We start from the raw sequence: 24661 nt of genomic DNA on the forward strand, positions 1-24661 counted from the left end.
GTTATTATAACGTTTTTAAAAAAAATTGGTAAAAAATGTTTGGGCAAGGCTAAAATGCTAAAAAAACCTAAAATTTGTAAAGACTAATCTCCACCCAAAACTCCCCAATTGTGCCACTGAAGCTCGGATCAAAATTACAGTCATGTCCTTGAGCCTGACAGCCATTTACTTCTCTCTCTCTCACACACACACACACACGCACACACACACACACACACACACTCTATCTGTCTCTCTCTATCTGTCTCTCTCTCTATCTCTCTCTATCTACTATAAGCTGTCTTTAACACCGAGCATGCCGTCAAGTTATCGTTACTGTAATTACTATTACTGATAATTATTTGTTCATTTCCTTTGCAGCAACTCCCTGTCGCCGAAATTACGGCACTGCATCAACACACTGTCGGTGACCGTGCCCGTCGAATGTTCACCGCCTACGCCAGACGCCGCTTGTATTATGCCGCAGAGGAACGCCACCGCCGTGGCCACTGCTCCGTCTTCGCCGTCCCAATTGTGCGCCGTGTGCGGTGACACGGCCGCGTGCCAGCATTACGGGGTGCGCACGTGCGAAGGATGTAAAGGTAAGTGCCGCAACGCGAGTAAAGTATTTACAATTTTTTTTTGTCTGTGCTATTATTACTACAACTTTAATTTAGTCATGTAAGACGTGTATTACGATTGATAATATTAATAATACTAATATACATAATCAATGGTATCATCTACCGTTTGTTTTCTCGTGAGGTACGAAATATAAATTTAGTGTGTGACTACTTTACAATAGTGATTCGTTCGTATCTCCCAAAAATATATTTGTAACTTCAGCTCCAGTAGTAACGGGTCTATAAAACTGATATAATATCCAATAATAAGCATAAGTATATTTTTTTATCTGGTAATTAAAAATATTTGCCAGATATAACAAATTGTCACTGCTATTATTATCATTATTATCACTATCGTCTATCACTTTTATTTATTATTGACATACAAAGTACGCACGTAGTCATGCAATAACGTCGAAGCCGGTCAATTTATTCTTTCAATATTTTCATGATATCGTTTTCAGTTGGTTTGGCAATTATGAATTTTTTCAACCCAGAGATAGCGTTTTAGTTTTCGAGCAATGAAGGCACTCCAAAAGTTTCACGTTTTCTGTAGATTTTAACACGTGTGTTATGATCTACTTCAGAATGGTGAATCGTGTTAGTTTCTTGGAAAATTAAATAATAAGTTCGACCGTGTGCTAGACTATTTTCGAACAAATCGAATTTCACACAAAATTAGTTTTTGTCAAAAAAAAAATGTCCCAAATACTACTGATGACCTAACAATTGATCCACGCGGAAGCCGATTGAAGGCTACTATATTACATAACTATAATTTGTAGTATAGTCAATATTTGAATAGTTTTTATTTATTGTTTTTTAAGACATTTCAATAGACAGTCATAAAAAAATCTAATAAAATTATGATGTGGGGATATAATAATATAATAACTTAAATATTTTATTATGAACTTTTGTCATTACACATATTAATATAATATGATAGGTCTAATGGTGGATTTAACATTTTTCTACTAACTAATCCTCTCTTACGATCCTTAGTCAACGAAATTATATAGGTAATTAAACAAAATGCTGGTTCTGCGGTAGGTATATAATATATATAATAATATGTGAATAAACGCTTAAATATAATGCCTTGGGACGTCAAATAGAACATTTTTGTTGCCCATACCAAAGTTAATTTATTTCGAAATCCGATAACAAATTTTAGGCACCTATTCTCGAATGTTGTTCCTTATTATTAGCAGTGTACTACACGTACCTATTTATAGGGTCATCTAAAATTTAAAATTAAATAACATATTATTCGAATGCTCTCGTTTGAACAACCAATCAAATAATGTCTGTATACTCTCATTAGGTCATTTAACTTAACTGCATAATATTATATTATATTTTTCAACCATTTAGTATCTATAGAGTATAGGTATATTAAAAATTATTTCAAAAATGTCAAGTATCGTCATTACTGATTGCGATTTCATTATAATAAGTGTACATGATTAATAATTATCTATATGCGATATATAGCCGCTATATTCATCCAGTCACCCTGAAACCCACTACGCACTTTTCTTAAAAATTTGAACGGTCAAATGTTAATCCTAATTTAAATTACGCTTTACAAATCTGGAATAACTCGATTTATATCGATTTCTATTAATACAAGATACCATCATATTGATCATAACTACTTATAACTCGTAATTTAGTTTAACCATGAATCATCAATCATTTTTGAAGACTTGTTTCAAATCACAATATTTTTAGCTTTCTTTACAAAACACGTATAATATAAAAACGCACATTGCAAATACTGATTTTTCATTTTCTCTTCTGTATTTGACAAGTTCAATTTCCTATATTAATTATGTAACTTCGGTCGTTGTACATCAAGTCGGTTAAGCTTAATCGAAGTGTAATCAATGATTGTAATACTAGACCGTGAACATAACATATTATAAAAGTAAATTTGCGGCGGGAGCGAGAGATCGCTTTTCTCTCTACCCCATTAATAAGACCTCTTGCGTTGTATGCATTGACATGGCCATTCTTTTATTATCTATGGGTACGACTTACACTTGTACCATTGCATTTTGCTAGGATTTTTCAAACGGACCGTGCAGAAGGGCTCCAAGTACGTCTGTCTGGCCGACAAGAACTGTCCGGTGGACAAGCGCCGACGGAATCGGTGCCAGTTCTGCCGATTTCAGAAGTGCCTGCAGGTGGGCATGGTGAAGGAGGTGGTGCGAACCGACTCGCTGAAGGGTCGCCGCGGTCGGTTGCCGTCCAAGCCCAAGTCGCCACACGGGTCGCCGCCTAGTCCGCCGGTGTCGCTCATCACGGCGATCGTCCGGGCCCACGTCGACACCAATCCGGACTTCTCGTCGCTGGACTACTCTCAGGTGACAAACGCTCGTTTCGAAAATTAAAACTATAAAATGCCCGAAACCTATTTCATTTGTTTAAAGTGTTCAGTTCGAACGCGTCGCGCCTAAACGTCCTTTGCTCGCTACACTATTCGCATACGCCATTGATTTATTACCATATAAACACACGTCATATAGGTACTTATATTATAGACCGGGGGTCACCTGCAAATGACGACCCGCGGACTAATTATATCCGGTCCGTAGACAAGAAAAAAAGTAATAACCGTTAATATTATACGTTCTAGTGTAGTAATTTATCATTTTTGTTCGTTGGTTTTTACCGACGACGTCTGCAATTTTAATGGCCCGCGAAGAATTTCCAAATGCCTAATGTGGCCCTTCAAAAATATTAATTGATCACCCCTGCTATAGACTATAGAGGTACTTTCTCGGCTGTTCAATTCGCGGTGTTATAGTAGGATGAAAAGGAATAGGCTCCTAAGACCTGTGGTACCTCCTCGTGAGCCGCTTGAAATTTAATAGCGATTATATTATTACTATTTAATAGACGATTATAATATTATACGCTTGTAGCTAAAAAAATAATAACAATAGCCGAATTTATATTGTATAATTGTGTGTTGCAAATTGATAAGAAATATTTAAATTTAGCAAATTTACACCTATCGTTTGCGTTTTTTTTTACGAAAAAATTGTCCAAAATATTGATCAAAGAAAAATCATAATCACAAAATCCACGACAATATATCAGCTATATATCCACGAGCGAACACAAATTTTGTATTATTTATAACCTCGCGTAAATCGCGTAGATTTTTTTTTACTTTTCGTCATTGATTTCAACAAAAACGTATTTTATATTTTTATAATTCAATAATATTTACGATATGGGTAGGTACATTTTTAAAAACTCTACAAGCGTCTAACCGTCCCGTGTTTTGTATTATTTATACATGATATTATTATCTATTTTCAATCTTGTTAGTTAATAATAATAATAATAATAATAATAATAATAATAAACGATAATGCAATACACTCGCGCTGGTCATAAATTCTCACACAACGGGTATAATAATAATAATAATAATATATCGACTGTTTGTCGAATAGAAAATCACGCGGGGGTGGTGAACATTTCCACTTCAACACAATATGGTATACCATATATGGGTGACAACAATTATTATTGTAGTTGTTTTAGTGCTATGATATTATGTAAAATATTATATTATACGTATCAGAGGCGGCTCCAGGGGGGAGCCATAGGGGAAGCCCCCCCCAAGCCCGTATTTATAAAAAATGTATATTGTTAACAAAAAATGCATATTAAATTATTATAATATTGTCATATGGACTAGGCGGCCCATAGAGGTATGACGGTGTATACGATGTACCTGCTGGGTAAATGGACTAAAAAAAGACGACTTGAATTTGTCTTGTAAAAATTGTTGTTTTCTTTTTGTTATAAGATTTTGTGAAATTATAAGTTGCCCACCCCCCCAACCAAGGCTCTGGAGCCGCCCTGATACGTATGTCGGAGAATATTGGATATTCACAACCGCGGACCCAACTTTGTGGCTCAGCATGTTAGAGTTGGGTTCTCACAGACTTTTAGCAGGTTGCCTAAGTTAAAACTTTAAAATTTAAAAGGTGTCGAGCGTACCGCGATAAAATAACCGCCTTGTACAATACAATATATAATTATTTATATGTACGAGAAAGTTATACAATAACACAGCGTTACGTAAAGTCATATTATGACTGTATTGATGGTTTTTTTTTCTATAGTATCACGAGCCAAAACCGTTTGAACCGCTGATCACCGAAGCGGAAAAGATTCAACAGTTTTTTGGATTGCTCACGACGTCCGTGGAAGTGATCAGACATTTCGCCGAAAAGATACCAGGATTCAAGACTTTGTGCAAATCGGACCAAGATTTATTATTTCAGTCGGCATCTCTGGAACTATTCGTTCTCCGTCTCGCGTACAGGTACGTGTTGATTAATTATTCGGTTTTTATCTATTTTAAATGGGATATTCAAAATGAACAATTTAATTTTTTATGTTCTTAAAAAATATATATATATATGTAGGGCGTCTAAGCCAGGGCTCTCTATATCCATCGAATAGCGCGGTTTATCATGATAAACGTGCACTTTCGTAATTTATTCTAATTTATGAATTTATTGATTTTTGACCCATTAAGATTTTACTATACCTTCAATAATTTCCATATTATCACAGTGTATTTTCTAAAGTATGTTTTTAGTACCTATCTAGGCATATAAAAATTCGAAAATGAATTTATTATAAATTATGTTGATGTTATTAAATTACTAATGCCTTGTTTGATTACTCTAGGACAAAATACGCCGATACGAAACTAATATTTTGTAATGGGGTGGTTCTGGACAAACAGCAGTGCCACCGGAGTTTCGGCGATTGGCTACAAGCTATATTGGACTTCAGTCAATCATTACACTCGCTCGACATCGATATATCATCTTTCTCTTGCCTGTGTGCCTTAACTCTGATCACAGGTATACATTTTTATCTTTGAATGCTATAGTATATATTTTTGGTATATAATATATCAATCATACCATATAATATTATACAGTGACGTGTTTAAGACGGGATATATTATTGGGTATTTTTATTCGATTGATGAAGTGTGTGGTATTAATATTCAAACAAAAACGGGAAAACGTAAATAATCTGGATATCAGGATGAAAAATCCGAACATTTAGATTTCTTTAACTATTCTCACAGCCTCCATGTTGTAAGTTGTAACACATTTCATATAGTGTTTCATTTAACTGAAAAAATTTAATTTACTAATATGGATGTAGTTTTTTTTATAGAAGTTTATGACATACGAAACAGTTTTTCTAGGTTTTATTTTATAATATTATAACGAAACAAACAAAAAAAGGTAACTGACATTAGACCACTATTGTAAGCTACTTTGAATTAGTACCTACCTATATAAGTAAATAGGTATATTTAAAATATAAAATGCCATTAAAATTAACTACATGAAACCCCTAATATAAATATCACGTATTATACTACAGTGTTATAATTACTTTATTTTACAGAAATATAATATACAGAGTTTAACGGAAAGACCTGACTAATATATTATAAAAAAAATTGTTTTTAGTTAAACGGATGAATGACAAAAATTGTGAAAATGATATGGATAGGTAATAAAAAAATTATGAAATACACTTATGTCAGGAAATTTCCAAAAAGGATATTTTGAAATTAGTTATTACGTATTAAATTAAATTAGGTAACTATGCAAAAAAATTGATATTTTAAAAAATTAAAAAAAAATGAATTACTTAACCTAAATAAAACTTTTTATCATACAAATTTAAAATATTAGATTTACATATTGGCTACCTATTCCCTATTTCCAAAACAAATATCGGCTCATAAAGGTCTAACAAATACCTAAATTGACACATTTAGATTTAGATACACAAAGTATCACTATTACTTCACAGAGTCGTGGACAAAGTAACCGCCGTAACCGCAACGCCACGCGCCGTCTTCTGTGTAGTCAAAACTCTTGGCGTTACTGTATGACCATGTGTACCTACCTACATATTAAAATATAACGTGGAAAATATTGTTAAGAGAAACGTTTAACACTTGGAGAAACGTCAGACAATGAATTAATATCGTTAAAAATCATAATTTTTTTTCAAAAAGATCAACACCGTGAATTTTGTTTCGAAAATAATTTAATCGATAAAAAAAAAAAATTTTTGTACATATTTTTACGTTTATTTATTTATACATGTATTTAACGCATGAAACTCAATAATTTAACATATTTTACAAAAATAATAAAAAAAAGCAGGTAAGTGGATGTCACTCTGCTGTACAGTAGATTACAAATGGGTCATTGTATAATGGGATTGTATTAAACTTGAATTCAATGATATAATATAACTGTATAAAAAAAATGATTCTGAGCGGAGACGGTTTGTCAGTCTGGATATTTTATATTGTTATTATTTATTTTATCATTTAAGTTGAATTAATATTATAATATTATATTTTTTATTCGTTTCTATGGTGATAGACAAAGCGTTGGAAATTGAAATCCCATTTTTAGCGTTTTTTTCGTAATTTTTCGGTGGTTTTTCCCATGGCATTAAATAACTGTTGAGAAAATCGAAAAATGACCTATTACTCTTTAAAGTACCACCTGGATCCAATTTGCTAAAAGATAAGGTATTATATGTTAAAATCGAAGAACTCCTTCTGGTAGAAATTTTGTATACAGGATATAAAAAAAAAAATAAACACCATTGTAAAACCAATAGCTTCCTCGCTCCGCTCAGAATCTAAAATTATTATAGGTAGGTTGTACATACCTACAGAGTATAAGATATAAAACATTACCAACGCAACAACAATATTAACGAAAATATGGCTTAACCACAGATAATAATATAGGTAATTTGATGTAACATAAATATCAGAATATCAGAATCACCACTAACATCAATGCATAAATAAATACATTTTTACATAATTTAATTTTGTCATGCATATAGGGAGGGGTTTTATTTACTCAATTTTAACGTCACGCATTTAATAATCGAAATTGTACCAACTGACAATATTATTTTAATTATTATGATACGCATTTACTAATATTATACTCGAAATATCCGCAAACACGATAACTTAACAACGCCACACCAACATGCGTTGTCTCCATCTTTACATAGCACATTTTCATCCAGCAGTATAAACTTTGTGTATAGCCACTCGGCACTCCTGCAAACCTACATTTGAGTAAATATTTACTTAATTTTATCAAACTTAACGGTAAGACTATTATCTGTAAATATTATCTATGTACATCAGTTTTTCGCGGTGTTTTAATTTTTGAGCAAGTTAACAGCATTTATAATTGTTTTATTTTACATACTCATATAATTTTCTTAAAAATCAAATTATCGTAAAAAAATAACGTACAAACACGGATAATATTCTTACCTTATCAAATTTTATAAAAGGTCAATATTTCAGTGAATTCACTCTAATATTAAATCGCACAACACAAAAATTGGTTTGGCTGATAAAAAAATTGTTATGCGTTGTATTATAAGTACAGGGTGAGACGTCCTCTCAATAAATATAACTGTCATCAATCATCATCATAATAATATATTATATAATTAATACTATAGTAGGTATCTATCATTATCTATTCCTAAATGGAATTGTGTAACTATAAATATTTTTTATAAAGTCGTCTGTACAAACGTAGCAGGGGCTGGAACTGAACCTAAAATAACCGGTTCTGGAATGTTTTATTAATAATAAAAATTGTATAGCCCTCGATTACTTACCTGCCTATTATTTAAGTATTTTATGAATACCTAAAAGTTTTGCTTAAAAAACACAATATAATATGATATGCTTTCTGTCATATTGAGTACAGAAAGTAGAGAAATCGTTAAGTCAGAACTGCAAAGTACAATGTACTGCAAGTAAAATTGAATTTGAGTCGTAAATATATGAGTATTTTAGCTCACGGGTATTTTTTATTACATGGGCCTTAACCCCGTCTTGTGTAAAAACACGGGTACCAGTATAGTTTAACTTGTGTAGTTCACTACACGTGTAATCGAGACCTCTAGTTTAAACGTTTTAATTGTGTGTGTGTGATTTTTGTCCTCAGAACGACACGGTCTCAGAGAAGCGAAAAAAACTGAACAGATCCAGATGAAAATCATCACCTCTTTGCGAGAACACATCGCTTACAGCATGTCCGATTCGCAGCGCAAATCTTATTATTTCTCGAGACTGCTTGCAAAACTGACCGAGTTGCGTTCACTCAGCCTGCAGGGTCTCCAGCGGATATTCTACCTGAAACTGGAAGACCTGGTGCCCGCACCGCCGTTAATTGAGAACATGTTCATTGCTAGTTTACCATTTTGAAAAACACGATCATCCATATTATAGCCTATGTAACGTAAAATCATCGAAGTGAATACGATTTGCATAATATCTGGCAACCGTTAATAATTATATCTGTTCTATTCTGTTGTACCTATACTTATACGTATATTATTGTTACCTACATCAATACTTAAATAGCGTATAGTATTATTATACATAAGAGAGCGTGTTTCATTATTATTATTATTATTATTTTTATTATTATTATTATTATTATTATTATTTTTATTATTATTATTTGTATTAATACTTTTATTTTATTTTTTCGTTGAGTTTCGATATCGAAAATTTATCCAAGCCCGGTACAAAGATCCTCTTAAAGTCTAGGCCAAGTAACTATTGTAGCAAATTTTGTTGGCCCCCTGTTATGTAATAACACCAAAAAATGAAAAAAACAACACTAACAATTCAAGGCATAGGATTCATAAGCAAATGTTCCACAGGCACGTCTCCAGTTTTCCACGACCCCCAAAAACCCTCAATTCCGGCTTACAAATATCATGAACAGTTTGATATTTTTACAAACACATTTTATACCATGTTTAAAAATATTTCAAGGTTTGGGTCATATAGTTGTATATTATGCTTGTACAAACTATTATAGACGTATAACCCACAAGAGCACATTACCTACCTACTTAATATGATGTCCAACTAATTTTATGGAATTCTGAACACTCTGTACAAATTATATTTTATGCACACACATATTATTATTATGTATTAAATTTACTATTTAGTAATACCTAATATTGTATTTGCCATTTATGCGTTTAGCCTACTTTTATTGATACATGTATATTATAATTGAAATGTTCACGTTAGTTAACTATAATGTTATGATAAATTTACGAGTGCACTTCAGTGGTGTGGTGAATTCAAACGTTCTCGGAGGCGTTCCAAAAACTTTTTTTTTAACAACTCTGATCAACCAAAAACTAATCCCCTATAAATAACCCTTTAAAAATTAACTTATATAATGAAATAAACTACAACTAAGATACATGTCCTTTCAATATCACACAAGTGACTGCCTCTAAGGAACCTCATTCGCCACTGTATCTGTGTGAGCGTGTGTGTGTGTGTGTGTCCGTGTGTGCGTGTCCGTATGGTTGGTATATGCTTAAATAGTTAAATGTAAACCTTATTAGTATATAGAATAAATTGCATTTATTTTACTGATTATTACTTAATAATTTTAGTGGTTAAGAAATATTAAAAACAAAATGCCGTTTGTACGACATAATATTATATAGCATTGTTGTAAAATGTTTTGTTAATTTCTTTACGGAAAAATGTGTTAAATTTAAATACTGTTTTTTTTTCTAGCTTCACTGCAGTGAAATATTATTGTTAGTGAAACTTATCATCGGTTTCATTCCTTCTGTAGTTATATTAAAATGTAATAAAAAAAAATATGTATTGACATTTAAAAAACCTTATTTTTAGTATCGTTTGTATCCTTGTATTTAAAAAAAAATGTTCAATATAATATCTATTTAAGTATATAATATTATTATATACAAAATACAAATACTGTATTATTTCATGTTTGTGAAAAAAGAAATCGGCAAATAGCCAATAGGTATTTTTCATTTAAAATGTATGGTTTTATTGCTTTATATATTGTAACTATATTATATATATTTCAGATACCTATATACAAAATTATATAAAAGTGTAATACGCCCGTTCTACGTTCATCCGTTGTACTTTTATGTGCGATTCAGAATAAAATATATATGTTTCATTATTATACATCGATGTAAAATGGCTTATGCAAAATACCTGTATCATTTATAATGTAAACCTAACTGCTATTTTCTATATAGAAATGCACAAGTGCAACACAGACTGCAGTGTCGTCTCACGCGTCTTTGGGGCACCGGATTCTGTCTACAACTCTATTTTCAATACCGGTTAAAACCGTTAAAAACTGGTATCGAAAACAAAATCGGAAAAATTGAAACCGGTATTCAAAATCGAAATTAAAATGAAAAAAAATTAAATCCGGTTATCATTTAACAATATCGAAATCGAAATTTTTTTCGGTTTCAAGCCCTGCCTACAACTCGGATTGCCAATCCATATCTGCGAGGTCTTATCATATATAGCACTACATAAGTTACCTAATCTATTGTCTATTATAGCTTAAAAAACTACGTAGTTGCATGCTTTAGGGATATTTATTCTAAGGATTTTCTCAATAGATTTTTTTCCGATTACCTTCCTAAATAAACTACTGGCGGAGTTGCCAAACGTGAACAAACTTATATAAATATTAAATATTTATTAATCTAGTTTTTAAACTAAAATATTTCTAAAAGACTAGTAATACCATGGAGACTAGTCTATACCAAAAAATACACTGATAAAAATGCTTTAAGCATTCAGAATTTTTGCAGCAAATAATTAATGACTAATGTAACATTGGTTATAGTGTTTCTGAAAATGTAAACATTTTTAAATAGTTAAAGTATAGATTAAATTAAAGACAGTGGTGACACCATCAGTAATATCTTTGAGAATTCAAACATAGTTGAAAAAATAATTTATGTCAGGCCGTTCAGGCACTCCCTGCCGTCTAGCTATCCATAAAATAAATTTGTATTAAAAATTAACATAACCTAAAATAGAAAGGCACAGTGGCGTAGCCAGGGGATGGGGCTAAGAGGGCTGCAGCCCCTCCCCCCGAAATATTAAGAAAATTTAAAAATTATTTTAATGGTCTATAATAGTCACTCAATAAGTCTTAAATTGTATTTAAAATGTTTAAAAATGTACTACCTATACAGTGGCGTGCCCAGGAATTTCAAATGGGGGGGACACCATTTTTTTTTTTTTTTTAATAAACAAAAGAAAGTGGATAAGTGGAAGTCGCTCTGCTGTACAGTAGGATACAATTGGATGACTGTAAATTTAAATTCAATGATATATATCATGTGTGCAAAAACGGTTCTGAGCAGAGACGGTTTGGTAGCCTAGGATACTGTATATTATATTTATATTGTTGTTATCAATATATTATTATATAGGTAGGTACATTTTTAACTACTAAATCATTTTAGAAGCTAATGGTTTGACAATGGTTTTACAATGGTTTTTATTTTTTTTTTTATCCTGGATACACATTATCATATATCATTGAATTTAAGTTTAATACAATCCATTATACAGTGACCCACTTGTAACCTACTATACAGCAGAGTGACATCCACTTATTCGCATTTTAAATTTTAAGTTTGATAAATTTTGTCGAAATTAAAACTAATATTTTTCAACTGCTATTGTAAAAATATATTAGGGGCCTTGTATTATATTTTCATGCTTTTTGACCAAACAGATAAAAATGTATTGTTATATTATATTGTATAAAAAAAAAATACAATATAAGAAAATCGCTACATGAGAAATCGAGTGAATATCCAATGATGTTAAAATTTGACCTTCAAACGCTCATAAAAATTGAATTTGACTTTCCGGTAAACATTTTTTTTTTTTGATAAAGGTTGACAAGTTTATGAGGACTCTTGTATTAAATTAACAAATCTTAGATAGTTAGATTTAAAAATAAATTTTTTTATTAATTTCTAACTCAAAATAATATGCACATTTTCGTGATTTTTTCATAATTGGTCAAAATTATTGATTATTAGGTTAACCTTGTTAACATGCTAATAATAATAAATTTGTAGGTAATTATTTATTGGTACTTAGAAATAAAAATTAAATATTTCAAAAACGTTGGGTGAAGTGGACCACCTCAAAACACCAAGAAGCTACAGGACAAATTATACTGAACAAAATTTAACACTGGCAGTTAAATCTGTGAAAGTGAAATTAAATCAATTTTCTTTACGAAAATTATTTAATTAAAATATTACATTTAGAAATGTACCTAATTGCAAAAAACCTGATATGAATAAACAGGGAATAATAATTGTTATGATCAAAATGTGGTCTAATTATTTTTTAAAAATTTAATTTAATTTTCCACTTCAAAACTAGAATCGATCTAAGTAGTTTTTGATGAAAATCGAATGCATGTTCCATTTAATTTTGATAATTGTCGACACGTATCTTTGGAATTAGAAACAGTAGTTTTTGACAAAAAAAGATGAGGTAGTGCGAGGCCCCTTAATTATCAATCAGGCATACAATATTTTACTGGAACAAATGGTCCCGAGGTATTAGAGAGACATTGACAGTAGTATTTAGTAAAAAAGAATCTTGAACCCTAAGGGCCACAATAAGAAAATGTATTAGGTTTTGCTTCAGCGCAGTATTCTTTACAAAAATGTTGACGGGTAAAACCTCCTTATAACGGACCCACATTAAGGCGGAAATCTCCTTAAATTGGAAAACAACAACAGTTCCACAATATACCTAAACTTATCCTGTATATTTTAGTCTCCATATAACGGAAACTCCATTATCACGGAAAAATCAGTTGGCAGCAGGGACTGGAACCGAACCTAAAAGAACCGGTTCTGGAACCGGAACCGGAACCGAAACCTTTATTTTAATTTAATAAAGTACCGGAACCGAACCGGAATTTTTAAATTAAAAAGGTACTTTTAGGTTCAAAAATAAAATAATTTTATTTATCATATTTAAAGGTATTACGGTTTTGTGTATAATCTATGTAATATGTATCTATGATATATTATGAGTTTTCTAATATTTCTCATACCTCAATTAACCTAACCTAACCCCAATTATACCCACATTCTGGATGACTATTTGAAATTATTATACTTTTTGGTACCGAAATTATCTGGAACCGGAACCTAAATTATTTGGAACCGGTACCTTTATTTTTTTTCATCAAAGAACCAGAACCGAACCGGAATCGTTATTTTATTTTTGGAGAACCGGTACTGGAACCGATACCGATAAATTCAAAAGGTTCCAGTCCCTAGTTGGCAGGTACCGAGCGATTCAGTTGTTTCACTGTATTAATTTTTTATTCATGTTTAATTGGTAAACATTTTTCATTTTTCATTTGTTCGGTCTTTCTGTTACACCTTCTATGTTTTATGACATGCCTATTATCTTTAATTGTTCATATGATATATATATATATATATTATATGTGAATTAGGCATGACAATATTATTACAACCAAAATTTGCTAGTGTTTATTTATTTTTATAAATTTATATTGTTCAGTAGGCATTTTGATGTATATCTGATGATGCCTTGTGAAAGTAGGTACTGTGTACAATAATTTAGTGCTAATGAATTAACAATGGTCAAACGATGATCAGTCTTATTTTTACAGTTAAGAATAGTTGTTTAAAAATCATAACCTAACCTATACAACAACAGTCAACACTACTAAACACTAGAGAATAATTTAATAAGGGTAAAAATTTATATTATACATATGCAAGTAAATAATATAATTTAATGACATATTAATAGGTAGGTAACTAATAAAATGTTATTAAAAATATAGAACTTTACCAATTTTTTATGAGAAGATATAGGACGCCCGGCCAATCACAAAAATCAGTCGTGCCTGGTGCTTATAAAAATTGGACCTACTTAGGAAAATAAGTTCTCCCACCCAAATAATGCCACTGATCCATACAAATAAAATGTTTAATATAATATATGGAAATATACATATTAAGGAGCTTTAAAAATTTAGGATTACTTGTTGCACCCAAAAATAATTCACAGAAAACGTATATCATTATACATCAAATACATTACATTAAATTTGATATTTTTATAATAACATGTTTACATCCATTGTTTCATAATAATATTATATTCTGGAAACAATATTTTAATACATTATAATACTGTAGGTAATATTATACCCCATAGGAATCCTATGGTAGAATATATTAAAATTTGTATATTACGTAATATGATACTAATGTGTTACTATGATTTAAAAAATATTCGGTAGGTACATACAATTTTTTTGAAAATCTTCATAATATTTATTCAAGATTCTGAGTAGAGAAATTTACACAAATAAATAAATGGTTGCTGTATATTTTATTGAGGTTTAATAATGATGTGATTTAATTTTTGTTTGTCATCACATATTGGAGTAATAAAAAATAAAAATGATTATATTTGACAGAGGATTATTTGGGTCAATATTAGTCTCCATGCCAAAAACTATGTGTCTTAATAATCAGAATTACCTCCATGCCATAGAATCTGTAGGTCTTACGATGGATTCCCCCCATTTATTAGGGCTTAAACTGGGTTTTCCTATAATTTCCTAACTGGGTTTTATTATATCTTTACAGCCATTTGATATAGCAGTACCTAATACCTAACTACTTACCCAAAAGTATAAAAGTGAAAAAAAAAACTAAATAATGAATTAATTGAATAAATAATTTTACTGTGTTGGAAAACCAAAAGTTATAGATGAATATAATGAATGTTTATATTATACTAAATTATTATCTGATACAATAAAATGTTTTGTTACTGCAATGAAACTGATGAAAAGGAAAAATAAATTTATTAAATGCCAACTTGACTACTAACCAACCTAAATCTGTAACTTATTGGCAATTAATTTATTCTAGCATTAAGTTGTTATCATATTAATGGATGATAACGCTTAAAAGATTCTTCGTAAGTCTCCATTATTAAAATTTAAAGGCTGAGAGACTTCGTAATTATTTCCTTTAGCAAGTATTATAATATCATTGGGTAGGAGAGGCAGTAGCATGCTAAAACAATTAAACATAATATACATTGTTTGCATTTTTATATACCAAGTACATTTTAAAATAAATAATTTAACACATTATTATATATACTGCAAAAAAAAATGTATTTTACTCCAAAATTAACAACTTGTCTAACAATAACACTAAGTCTTTCATATAATATAACTTTATATTTATGGGCAACATATATGACATAAACCATAACAATATAATATTATATAAACATAAATTAACCAGCTTCTTTACTGGAAGTATCTTAATGTAAGTATTATAAAAATTTAAGGCAGTACGAATATTATTTAGTCTAAAATATCTGTACTTGATTTCAACAAAAATGTAAAATTAGGAATTTATATTTGATAAATGTCAGTGATAAATATTTAGACAATTTCTGAATACTTAAAAATGTATTAAACTGTAATATGTTTGTAAAAATATATAACTATGGAATAATAATAATATCAATTTTGAAACTGATGATCAGTGTATAGATCCAAGTCAGGATAAATACAGATACAATTTAGTGAGATGGCATTGATATTATCTAAATGATTAAAATTACTCTCCATCTATATCTATACATGGAAGTGTATCATCTGCTAGATGGCTTTTTATTTGACAACACATTTTTTAAATCATCTGGCAATGAACAAATTATATCATCCATTTTCACTTTTAATTGATCTTTAATTCTTTTATTTAAAGGATATCCTTTGCTTTCACATTCATCCAATTTTTGGCGAATTTTCAGTATCATGTCAACAATTTCTACTTCTTGTTTTCCTTCAAGCCAGTTGTTAATATCCTAAAATAGACAAATAAACTATAATATGTTTACTGTATTAAAATAATAAAAATCTTAATGTAGTATAGTTATAGATGTTATAATTTTTTTTTACCACACTAGATAGTGCTTCAATTTGCAAAACTTGAAGCTTCATCATCATTCCTTTGTAACGAATATTGTACCAACCATTGAAATTAGGAGATCTAAAAAATTGCTTGTAAAGCCCCTTCCAGTCTCCTTTAATACCACATGTCAGTTGAGGCCCAGCATATTCTAAACTAGCCAAAAAGTTGTCTGGATTAAAAGGCCAGGGTTTAGGAGCAGCCTATAAAATAAATAAAATAAATACATTTACCATGCCATTACCACATAGCCAATTTTCATACCTTAAAGGGAGAAATATTCCTTTGTAAGGGCATTAATGATGACATGTACCGCTCAAGGGGTATCATAAAACTCTGGGTGAGTTCTAAAAAGTGTCGTCGCAATAGCGCTGATTGCACTTCTTCTGGGCGCTTGTTTTGCATTCCTCTGATAAGTTTTTTCACTATTGATTTGTCTTTATATAAAAAAGGTTTATACTCAGTATAAACTCCAGGTTTAGCATCTAAGATTTTAAGATTCGATCCTTTCCTTAATTTACTTTTATTTGTAGTGTCTAAGAAAAAAAACAAATCATTTTTACATTATAGTGTTACACAAAATCGTTTAGAAAATAATAATATCTGTACCCAATAGTATTCAACCCATTAACTTACTATGATAAAATAATTTTTTTACTGTATTTAATATTATCAATTAAAAATAAAACTATTACATTTCTAAAGGAATTTCTTGCTAAGAGCTTTAAGATATTGGTAATATTGAAAATAATATTTAGGTCAAATCAAAAAATTCCAAAGTTTAATTGAGTCAAAAATATTTTACAAAAATAATACAAAAAAAATATTAAATTTAATTAAATAGTAAATATAGGTACAATTATTGTAGTTACAATATTATTCAATATAGTAATTATAGAATAGTTTTCAAATTTACAATGTTTTAATAATTATTTGACCACAACATAAATCATATTATTTAAAAATTTAAAAAAATAATGTAAAATTATAATTTTTTTTTTTTTTAATAATTTCATTACTGAAGGATAAAATATTTAGTTTTCTGATCATGATAAATAAACTAAAAAATTACTAATTCTAATAATTACAACAAAAAGTGTTATGGTGCAAAAGTATTATCAACTGTTAACTCAAATTAGTTTAAAAGATAAAGTTACTTTCAGAGCCATGTGAGAATAAATTATAAAAAGGAGGAAAGTAGGTAATAGATCTGCTGTGCCGTAGGCATCGAGTATACCATATTGATATATGAAAAATTTATGAGGAACTTAGTAATACATTTTCAAACATTTTGACAGAAGAAAACTTTTTAATCGACATTTTTTGGAATAAATATCAAATGCCTATACCTATATAGCTCAAAAAGCTCAAAATATTTTTAAAATATTACCATGTATAGAAATGGTAATAAACATTTAGTAAGTATCTTTTGAGTTACAACAAAAACAAAATTAATGTTGTCAAAAACTTAAATTCTCGTTTTACTATATTTTTTTTTTTTTGTTTTTCTCAATTATTTTGAAAACTCCACGCAATATTAGATTCCTCAAAAGTACAAACTGGATCCAATTTTCTAACAAAATACCTTCCTCATCACCCAAAATTTAAATTGAATTATTTTTTCTTCTTTAAATCATAACACAAACCAGGTGAATTTTTTATCATTGATCACTTGTTATTCAAAAAGTATTAATGTTTTTAAAAATATTTTTTTACATAATTTCAAGTCGTTACAAGACAGTATTTTTAAGATATTTTTATATTTTTGAACATTTACCAGTTTTAATTTCAAAAGCAGAATATTTTTCTGAGTATTTTGAATTTTGATACATAAAAATTGAATTTATGATGAGTAGTTTATGAGTTATAAGTATTTAGAGTTTAGAGCAGAGTAGATCATCAATATCTTGCGGGTACCATTCCACTCCGCTCATCACACTTGAAATCCATAATATAACTCATAAACTAGCTAAACTTGATTTTTATGTATCAAAATACTTGGAAAAATATTCTGCTTAGGAATATGACATTAAACCTGGATATTGTCATTCAAAAAAGTGAAAACATAAAAAAATTATTAAAAAATATTGTTTTTTAACAACTAGAAACCAAGTAAGAATTTTTTTTTCAAAAACATGTATACTTTTATTTAAATAATGAGTGTACAATGATGAAAGAATTCATCATTATAAAATTAGGTAATACATAATGCATTGCTTCGCTTAGAATCTAAAATAATAATTCAAAACATGACATATTTACCTTTTTTTAATGTATCAGTAACTCTAACAATATGTGGCCAATGTTGTAATGTTTTTGTGAAATAAGGATTTGTTACACCAAGTATTATAGGTGGCGGATTCAGTGTCTTGCTCATATACTCTTTGAACTCATTATCGTGTATCGTAAAATACGGACGATAATCTCCATAATAAGCCAATGGTACTATTAAACTAATAAAAAATAAAATAAAATGTGTTATTAAAAATCTAAAATAGTAGTTTATAACTCGCTAATCCAGTCTTTGCTAGTCCAGTTATCCAGTTAATTCAGGCAATCAATTACTTATGTTATGTATGCATATATGTATATTATTTATGTTATGGATGTATAAATATGTATTATTTATGTTAACATTAATTTGTATCTATATGTTTATTATTTATAGTTGATATGTAGATAATATTTTCGTAAAATAGGTAGGTAAAATACCCTACCCACCTAAATTTTGCCTTAGAGCAATTTTTAACGTCATTTTGTTTAATCCGGATAGAGTCCAGTCCCACCAAGTCCGGATCAGCGAGACTCTACTGTATATCAATTAAGTTTAATTAATTAATTTTACCTAACCAATGCTTGAACAACCTGAGAACTGTAGGTAGGGGATGAGGCCATCACAACAATGGGCTCAGTCGTTAACACTAATTCCCATAAAAGATGCATTTGAGATACAATCGATGAAAAACATCCAAATGTATTCAGTTCGTATAATGATGATACAACTACTGGTAACTGGTAATCAGGTACCATTGAGTTTGATGAGCTGCAGATTTTGTTATTATCACATATCAGTTGAGCCTATAAACAAAACAGTTTAATTATCATATCTTACGTTAGAAATTAATCAAATTGATTCACTAACTTGAAGAACAATTCCCAGTAATGGCAAGCTAACTGTTTCTCCAGCATATAAATCTGGCCACTGTTTGATATCATGCCATGCTACTTCTATTCCAGTAATTCCGTGTTTGAAATACTCGGGCGCTATTGTCCCACAAACCTCAGTAAATAAACTAATGAATGGCAACTGAGATAGTATAATTACACTCTAAACAATAAAATATAATTATAAGGATTAAATTTAGCACATTTTTCAAATTCTATAATTGTTTTTTTTTTTACATTCATGTAGCAGATAATATACTATTTAATGAAGGCTAGCTGACGATTTAGTTCAAACTTTGTGTTTAGATTGTGATCTATCAGATATTTACACTCAGTCAGTAAATATGTTATCAGTTTACTGCCGGGATTCTCAACCAGCATGTATCATGCTATGTATTACTGTGGCGTGTGTCACTAAAATTTGATTAGTTTAAAATTTAAGCTGCACACTTTCAAAGCATAAATAATGTATGATATTATTTCAGCATTATGATGAAATAGTTAAAATCAAGTAAGGAAAACAATTGTGAAGATATGCTTATTATACTCAACTCGTAGTCGGCATAATCATACCGATACAAAACTAATAAATTAAAATTACGACATCAGGAAAACAAATATGCCGGAGTGAGCAAAAAAGCATTGCAAATTTTGCTTCCTTTTTCAACATCATACATGAGAAAATCAGCATCTTGGACATTAGAAATAACAAAAACCAAAAACAGGTCTATGCTTAAAGATATTAAAAGAGAATTTTTCATAATTTTTCAAAATTACACATGAGTTTGTCAAACATTTGCCCACGAATAGAAGACCTATGTCTGTACGCCAATCACAAGTATTGCACTAAACTCCTTTATAAACTAATACTGTTTTTTACAATACTTTTTTTGAACTATTTAATTTTAAATTAAGTAAATTTAAAACTTGTTTTAAAAAAAAAAATTAAATTTCAACTTAAATATATTACCTAGGTAATTTACAAAAGTTTGTAGTTTTTACTTTATCAAAAATCTATTAATTGTTTTAAGTGTTTCACCATTTTTATGAATCTAAATTACGGTGTCGTCATACAAAAAAGACTAAGAACTGGTTTAATTCCAGTAAATAATAACAAAGATATTATATTTATCCAATTTTTAATTGATTTGAAAAATATTTATTGTGTTTAAATTGTATAACTGTAATTTATTAAAATTTGTATAATCTTATAATACATAATAAATAATAACTAATAAAAATAAATTGTGTTATTCAAACTTTGTAGTAGATTATCTGCTGCATGAAATCAGTTTTCTTTTCTAATATGAATATTAAAAAGTACTCATTTAATTTTATTTACTATCAAATTGATTTAAATATTGTAATAAAAAAAAGTCAATGGTTAATAGCGTACACACAATTTTATAGGAATGAAAGACATAGATTGTTAATTTTCACCAAAAGTTAAACGTTAAATATTGGAATTTGCATTATTTAATTGAAAAGTTAATATTATTGTTGAGTGTTGACAATATTGTAATGTAATTTGTAGGTATACTTACATTTTTTTTTATACTAATTATAAAATATGGTTTGTATTATATTATGTGATAGCCGACAAATTATAATTTTTTGTTTTTATAATGTGTCATAATTTCTAACAAATTTGAAATATTAATTTTAATTTTTACAGAAATAAAAACTTAATCAATTTATTTTTTATGAATAATTTATTGTTACTTGTAAAGTTTCAACCATTTTTTATTTTACTTTAACAATGATTTACAATTAACATACCAAAATGTATTATATAAGCTGATTCCAAAAACTATCTATGTCCCCTATATTTCCTCTCGTGTGTACGACCATGAATACTGAATATTCATAAATAGTAAGTTTAGTGAATAGTGACATCAAATATAATATATACACAGGAATGGAATTATGGAAAATAAAATGTTAACACACAGGTATAGTTTTCAATAAAATTACATCAACAGTATAGCAGAATACCAGAATTTAAGAAGAATTAAAATGTTGGAATATTATTTATTGTTTGGCATGTTGGAAGATAAAACCAAATAAATATGCTAATAATATAAACATTAATTTGGAATATACCTACATTAAATTGTTAATATTACTAAATAATTTTGGATATTGCATTTCTCGACAGCAACATTTATAAGTACTTAATTTTTTCAAAGATTTTTTATTTTATGTTATAAAAAGGCTGAATGAAAACCTTAAATGTATAATTGGGGTAGTTCAGCAATAACAATATTTTTAAATTTATGAAAATCAAAATCTATAGTTTAATCCCGAGTTTACTTTTTACATTTTTTATAATAATATGTCCTAAAGCAATATCCAAAAAAACTCATTCAAGCTTCTTATGATATTATCTTTAATAATACTTTATGAATAATGAATGTGATGGTCAAAACAACAAAAAGCATGCCATGTTGATATGTTAGGTTAAGAACCTGTTTTTTTTTTCAGTATGAACATTGAAATACCTCCATAATATTATTTTATTATTATGATTAGTCTGTACATTAAGTACCTATAAATAGTTAATATGCACCTAATTAAGCTAGGTACCTACAACTAAAAAAAGTTTTTAATGGAAATGTATCATTTTTAAATTTAATCTGTATTTTAATCAATAAAGAAAAAAACATTTAATGAATCAATAGTGAGGTAATTAATAGTTCTTTAACATGATTCAGAGTTCATGATTGGTTCATTTAATTTTAGTTACAATACATTTATTATACAGCCCAGCATACCCAGCATAATCAATACGTTAAACTCGAGTTTAAACAATGGAATGTATAATTAATTCCATATTACGTAATAAATAATCAACAAAACAGTGATTAATAAATGAACATTTGGAGCACTTCTAAAAACTGACTGTTTGATATGATCTTTAAAATAAAGAAGAATTATTACGTAGGTTTATTTATATTTTCAACAATGAAAAAGCCAAATATTGATTTTTAATTTTTACTATCATAAATTTATACTATTCATTAGATTAATCCGTTATAAATTATAATAGGCAAATCAATTTTCACTTTAGGAATTTATGATATAAGCTTTTAAATGTTAAATAAACATGGTATGTTGTGTTACTACTACTTTACATAATATGATGTACAGGTATAACATAACAATCAATGCATTATCTTATGTGCATTAATTGTGACCTACAAACAGAACATCCCATTATGTAGATAATGTAATAATATTTCATAGCAAAAATATGTACAGGATTTAGTAAAACACAATTTACTAAGTTATTGAAGTTATTCAGAGATGTACTAATATTTTATTGGTAATTTACCCAAATAGAATTTTTTTTACCTGTAAATAATGTAAATTCATCTCTAAATCAGTAAGTTTTCTGACAATGTCATACTGTATTTTATTCTCATAAGAAGTTAGTGTATTATAGAAAACAAACGGTTAGACATACTTTTTGAAAATAACCCCGTGGTAGAGACAGATCTTTGATTTGTCGAAAGAAAACAAACCCATACAAACAACGATGATCAGCTTGTAAGAAAACTGGACATTTTGCATTATAGTTTATATGGCGTTGACTGAGATTCGAAGGTTGAGAACACTTTATCTTGACATGAAATTGAGTGTCTCCCATGCAACCGGAATTGGAGTCGGGAAAAGCCAGATAGCAGAGGTTTGTTTTGTCTTCCTCGGATAATTTGACGTTGCTGGGATAGACCAACTATGAAAGAAAAAAATATATAACAGAAACACGGATAGGTAGTACAAGACAGCCAGCAGGCAAATGTGCATAAAAAATCACTATAGTACCTCCATCGCCTGGCCAAACTCCAGATCAAAGGTGACGACGCAAATGCACTGGATCCAATCCGACAGCATTTCATCAGCGGGCTTGTCCTGTTTGACGTTCGTATCGATGGCGCCATGTTCGGCCATGGCTGCGTAGCAATCATATGGAATGGGGGCTGCAGCAAACAAAAATGTTTGTTACAAACTGATAGTGACTAGGTACCTCCTAACACATTCACATTGATGAATGATTAGCAGGGAAAACAGTCGATCGGCGAGCCATTACGTACACGACAGCCGTTTCGTTTTTTCTCCGGTTGGCACTGCACGTCGACAATAATATTATAATATTTCGTTTTAATTACGTACCTCACTCAGAGCATCGGTGGTAGAGTCCACCGGTCTAGGCTACACACAAGTTGTCGACAGCTAGGGAGGCGTCATGTGTGTCCGGTCCTAGGGCCGTGCGCCCGTGCTTGAGTGCTTGAAACGAGACAAAGAGACTTTTTCGGATATCGCGAGAGACGGCGGGCAGGCTAATTGAGCTGTTCAATTAATTACAGTCGAATTCCGCGGAAGTTCGGGAGATAGACGGAACGCGTAGTTGATTAGACGTCTGTTATCACTTATCGCCACCGTTTATTGATAATATTATTATAATTTTATAATATTTTGATTTGATTTGATTTGATGAAAACACCGCGGTGGCGTCAACAATTCGTCCACCGCATACATTTTTCATTATTATTGCTACTATTTTAATGGATTAATACTGTAAATGAATCCACCTTGAAAATTGCTATCGTTTTCGTCACGGCCACCGTCGTTCACGGCGACGAGCAAACGATATCATCTGAATTCGACGGTAGGACTGCGCAATCGCGAACGAGTGAGAACGTGAATCGTGACGGTCACTCACTGTTGCCTGCAGGCATCTCATCAGCACCCGTGACGACAGGCGTATTTAATTATCATACTATAATATTGTAATAATAATAATAGGCTCTATTATGACAGTACTGTCATAGTGTGTATAAAATAAAAACGGCTGATACAATTAATACACAATCAAAAGAATCGTTCAATCATTATTATTTCGTTCTGAGCTT

General features: G+C 29.7%; 2 protein-coding genes across 4 annotated transcripts in view; one reads left to right on the forward strand and one right to left on the reverse strand.

Annotated features, from left to right (window-relative positions):
* The window catches only part of LOC100162780 (probable nuclear hormone receptor HR38), an 88739-nt gene extending 78542 nt beyond the window's left edge, over positions 1-10197 (forward strand). For all 3 annotated transcript variants that reach the window (XM_029489573.1, XM_029489575.1, XM_029489571.1), the window contains exons 4-8: positions 361-581; positions 2676-2977; positions 4757-4959; positions 5331-5509; positions 8684-10197. In XM_029489573.1, the coding sequence (XP_029345433.1) occupies positions 361-581; positions 2676-2977; positions 4757-4959; positions 5331-5509; positions 8684-8943 (1165 nt within the window). In that variant the 3' untranslated portion in view covers positions 8944-10197. The remainder of the gene's footprint in view (positions 1-360; positions 582-2675; positions 2978-4756; positions 4960-5330; positions 5510-8683) is intronic.
* Positions 10198-15754: 5557 nt separating this feature from the next.
* On the reverse strand, positions 15755-24445 carry LOC100168947 (protein DENND6B). The gene is made up of 9 exons (XM_001947077.5): positions 23922-24445; positions 23574-23728; positions 23215-23484; positions 19726-19911; positions 19429-19661; positions 18846-19036; positions 16848-17119; positions 16574-16786; positions 15755-16479 (listed from the first exon to the last, which is right to left on the reverse strand). The coding sequence occupies exons 2-9, from the start codon at positions 23697-23699 to the stop codon at positions 16267-16269; spliced, it is 1704 nt and encodes a 567-aa protein (XP_001947112.2). The 5' UTR covers positions 23700-23728; positions 23922-24445; the 3' UTR covers positions 15755-16266.
* Between the last annotated feature and the right edge of the window lie 216 nt (positions 24446-24661).

Source organism: Acyrthosiphon pisum, chromosome X (assembly GCF_005508785.2).
Source record: "Acyrthosiphon pisum isolate AL4f chromosome X, pea_aphid_22Mar2018_4r6ur, whole genome shotgun sequence".
Lineage (NCBI taxonomy): Eukaryota > Metazoa > Arthropoda > Insecta > Hemiptera > Aphididae > Acyrthosiphon > Acyrthosiphon pisum.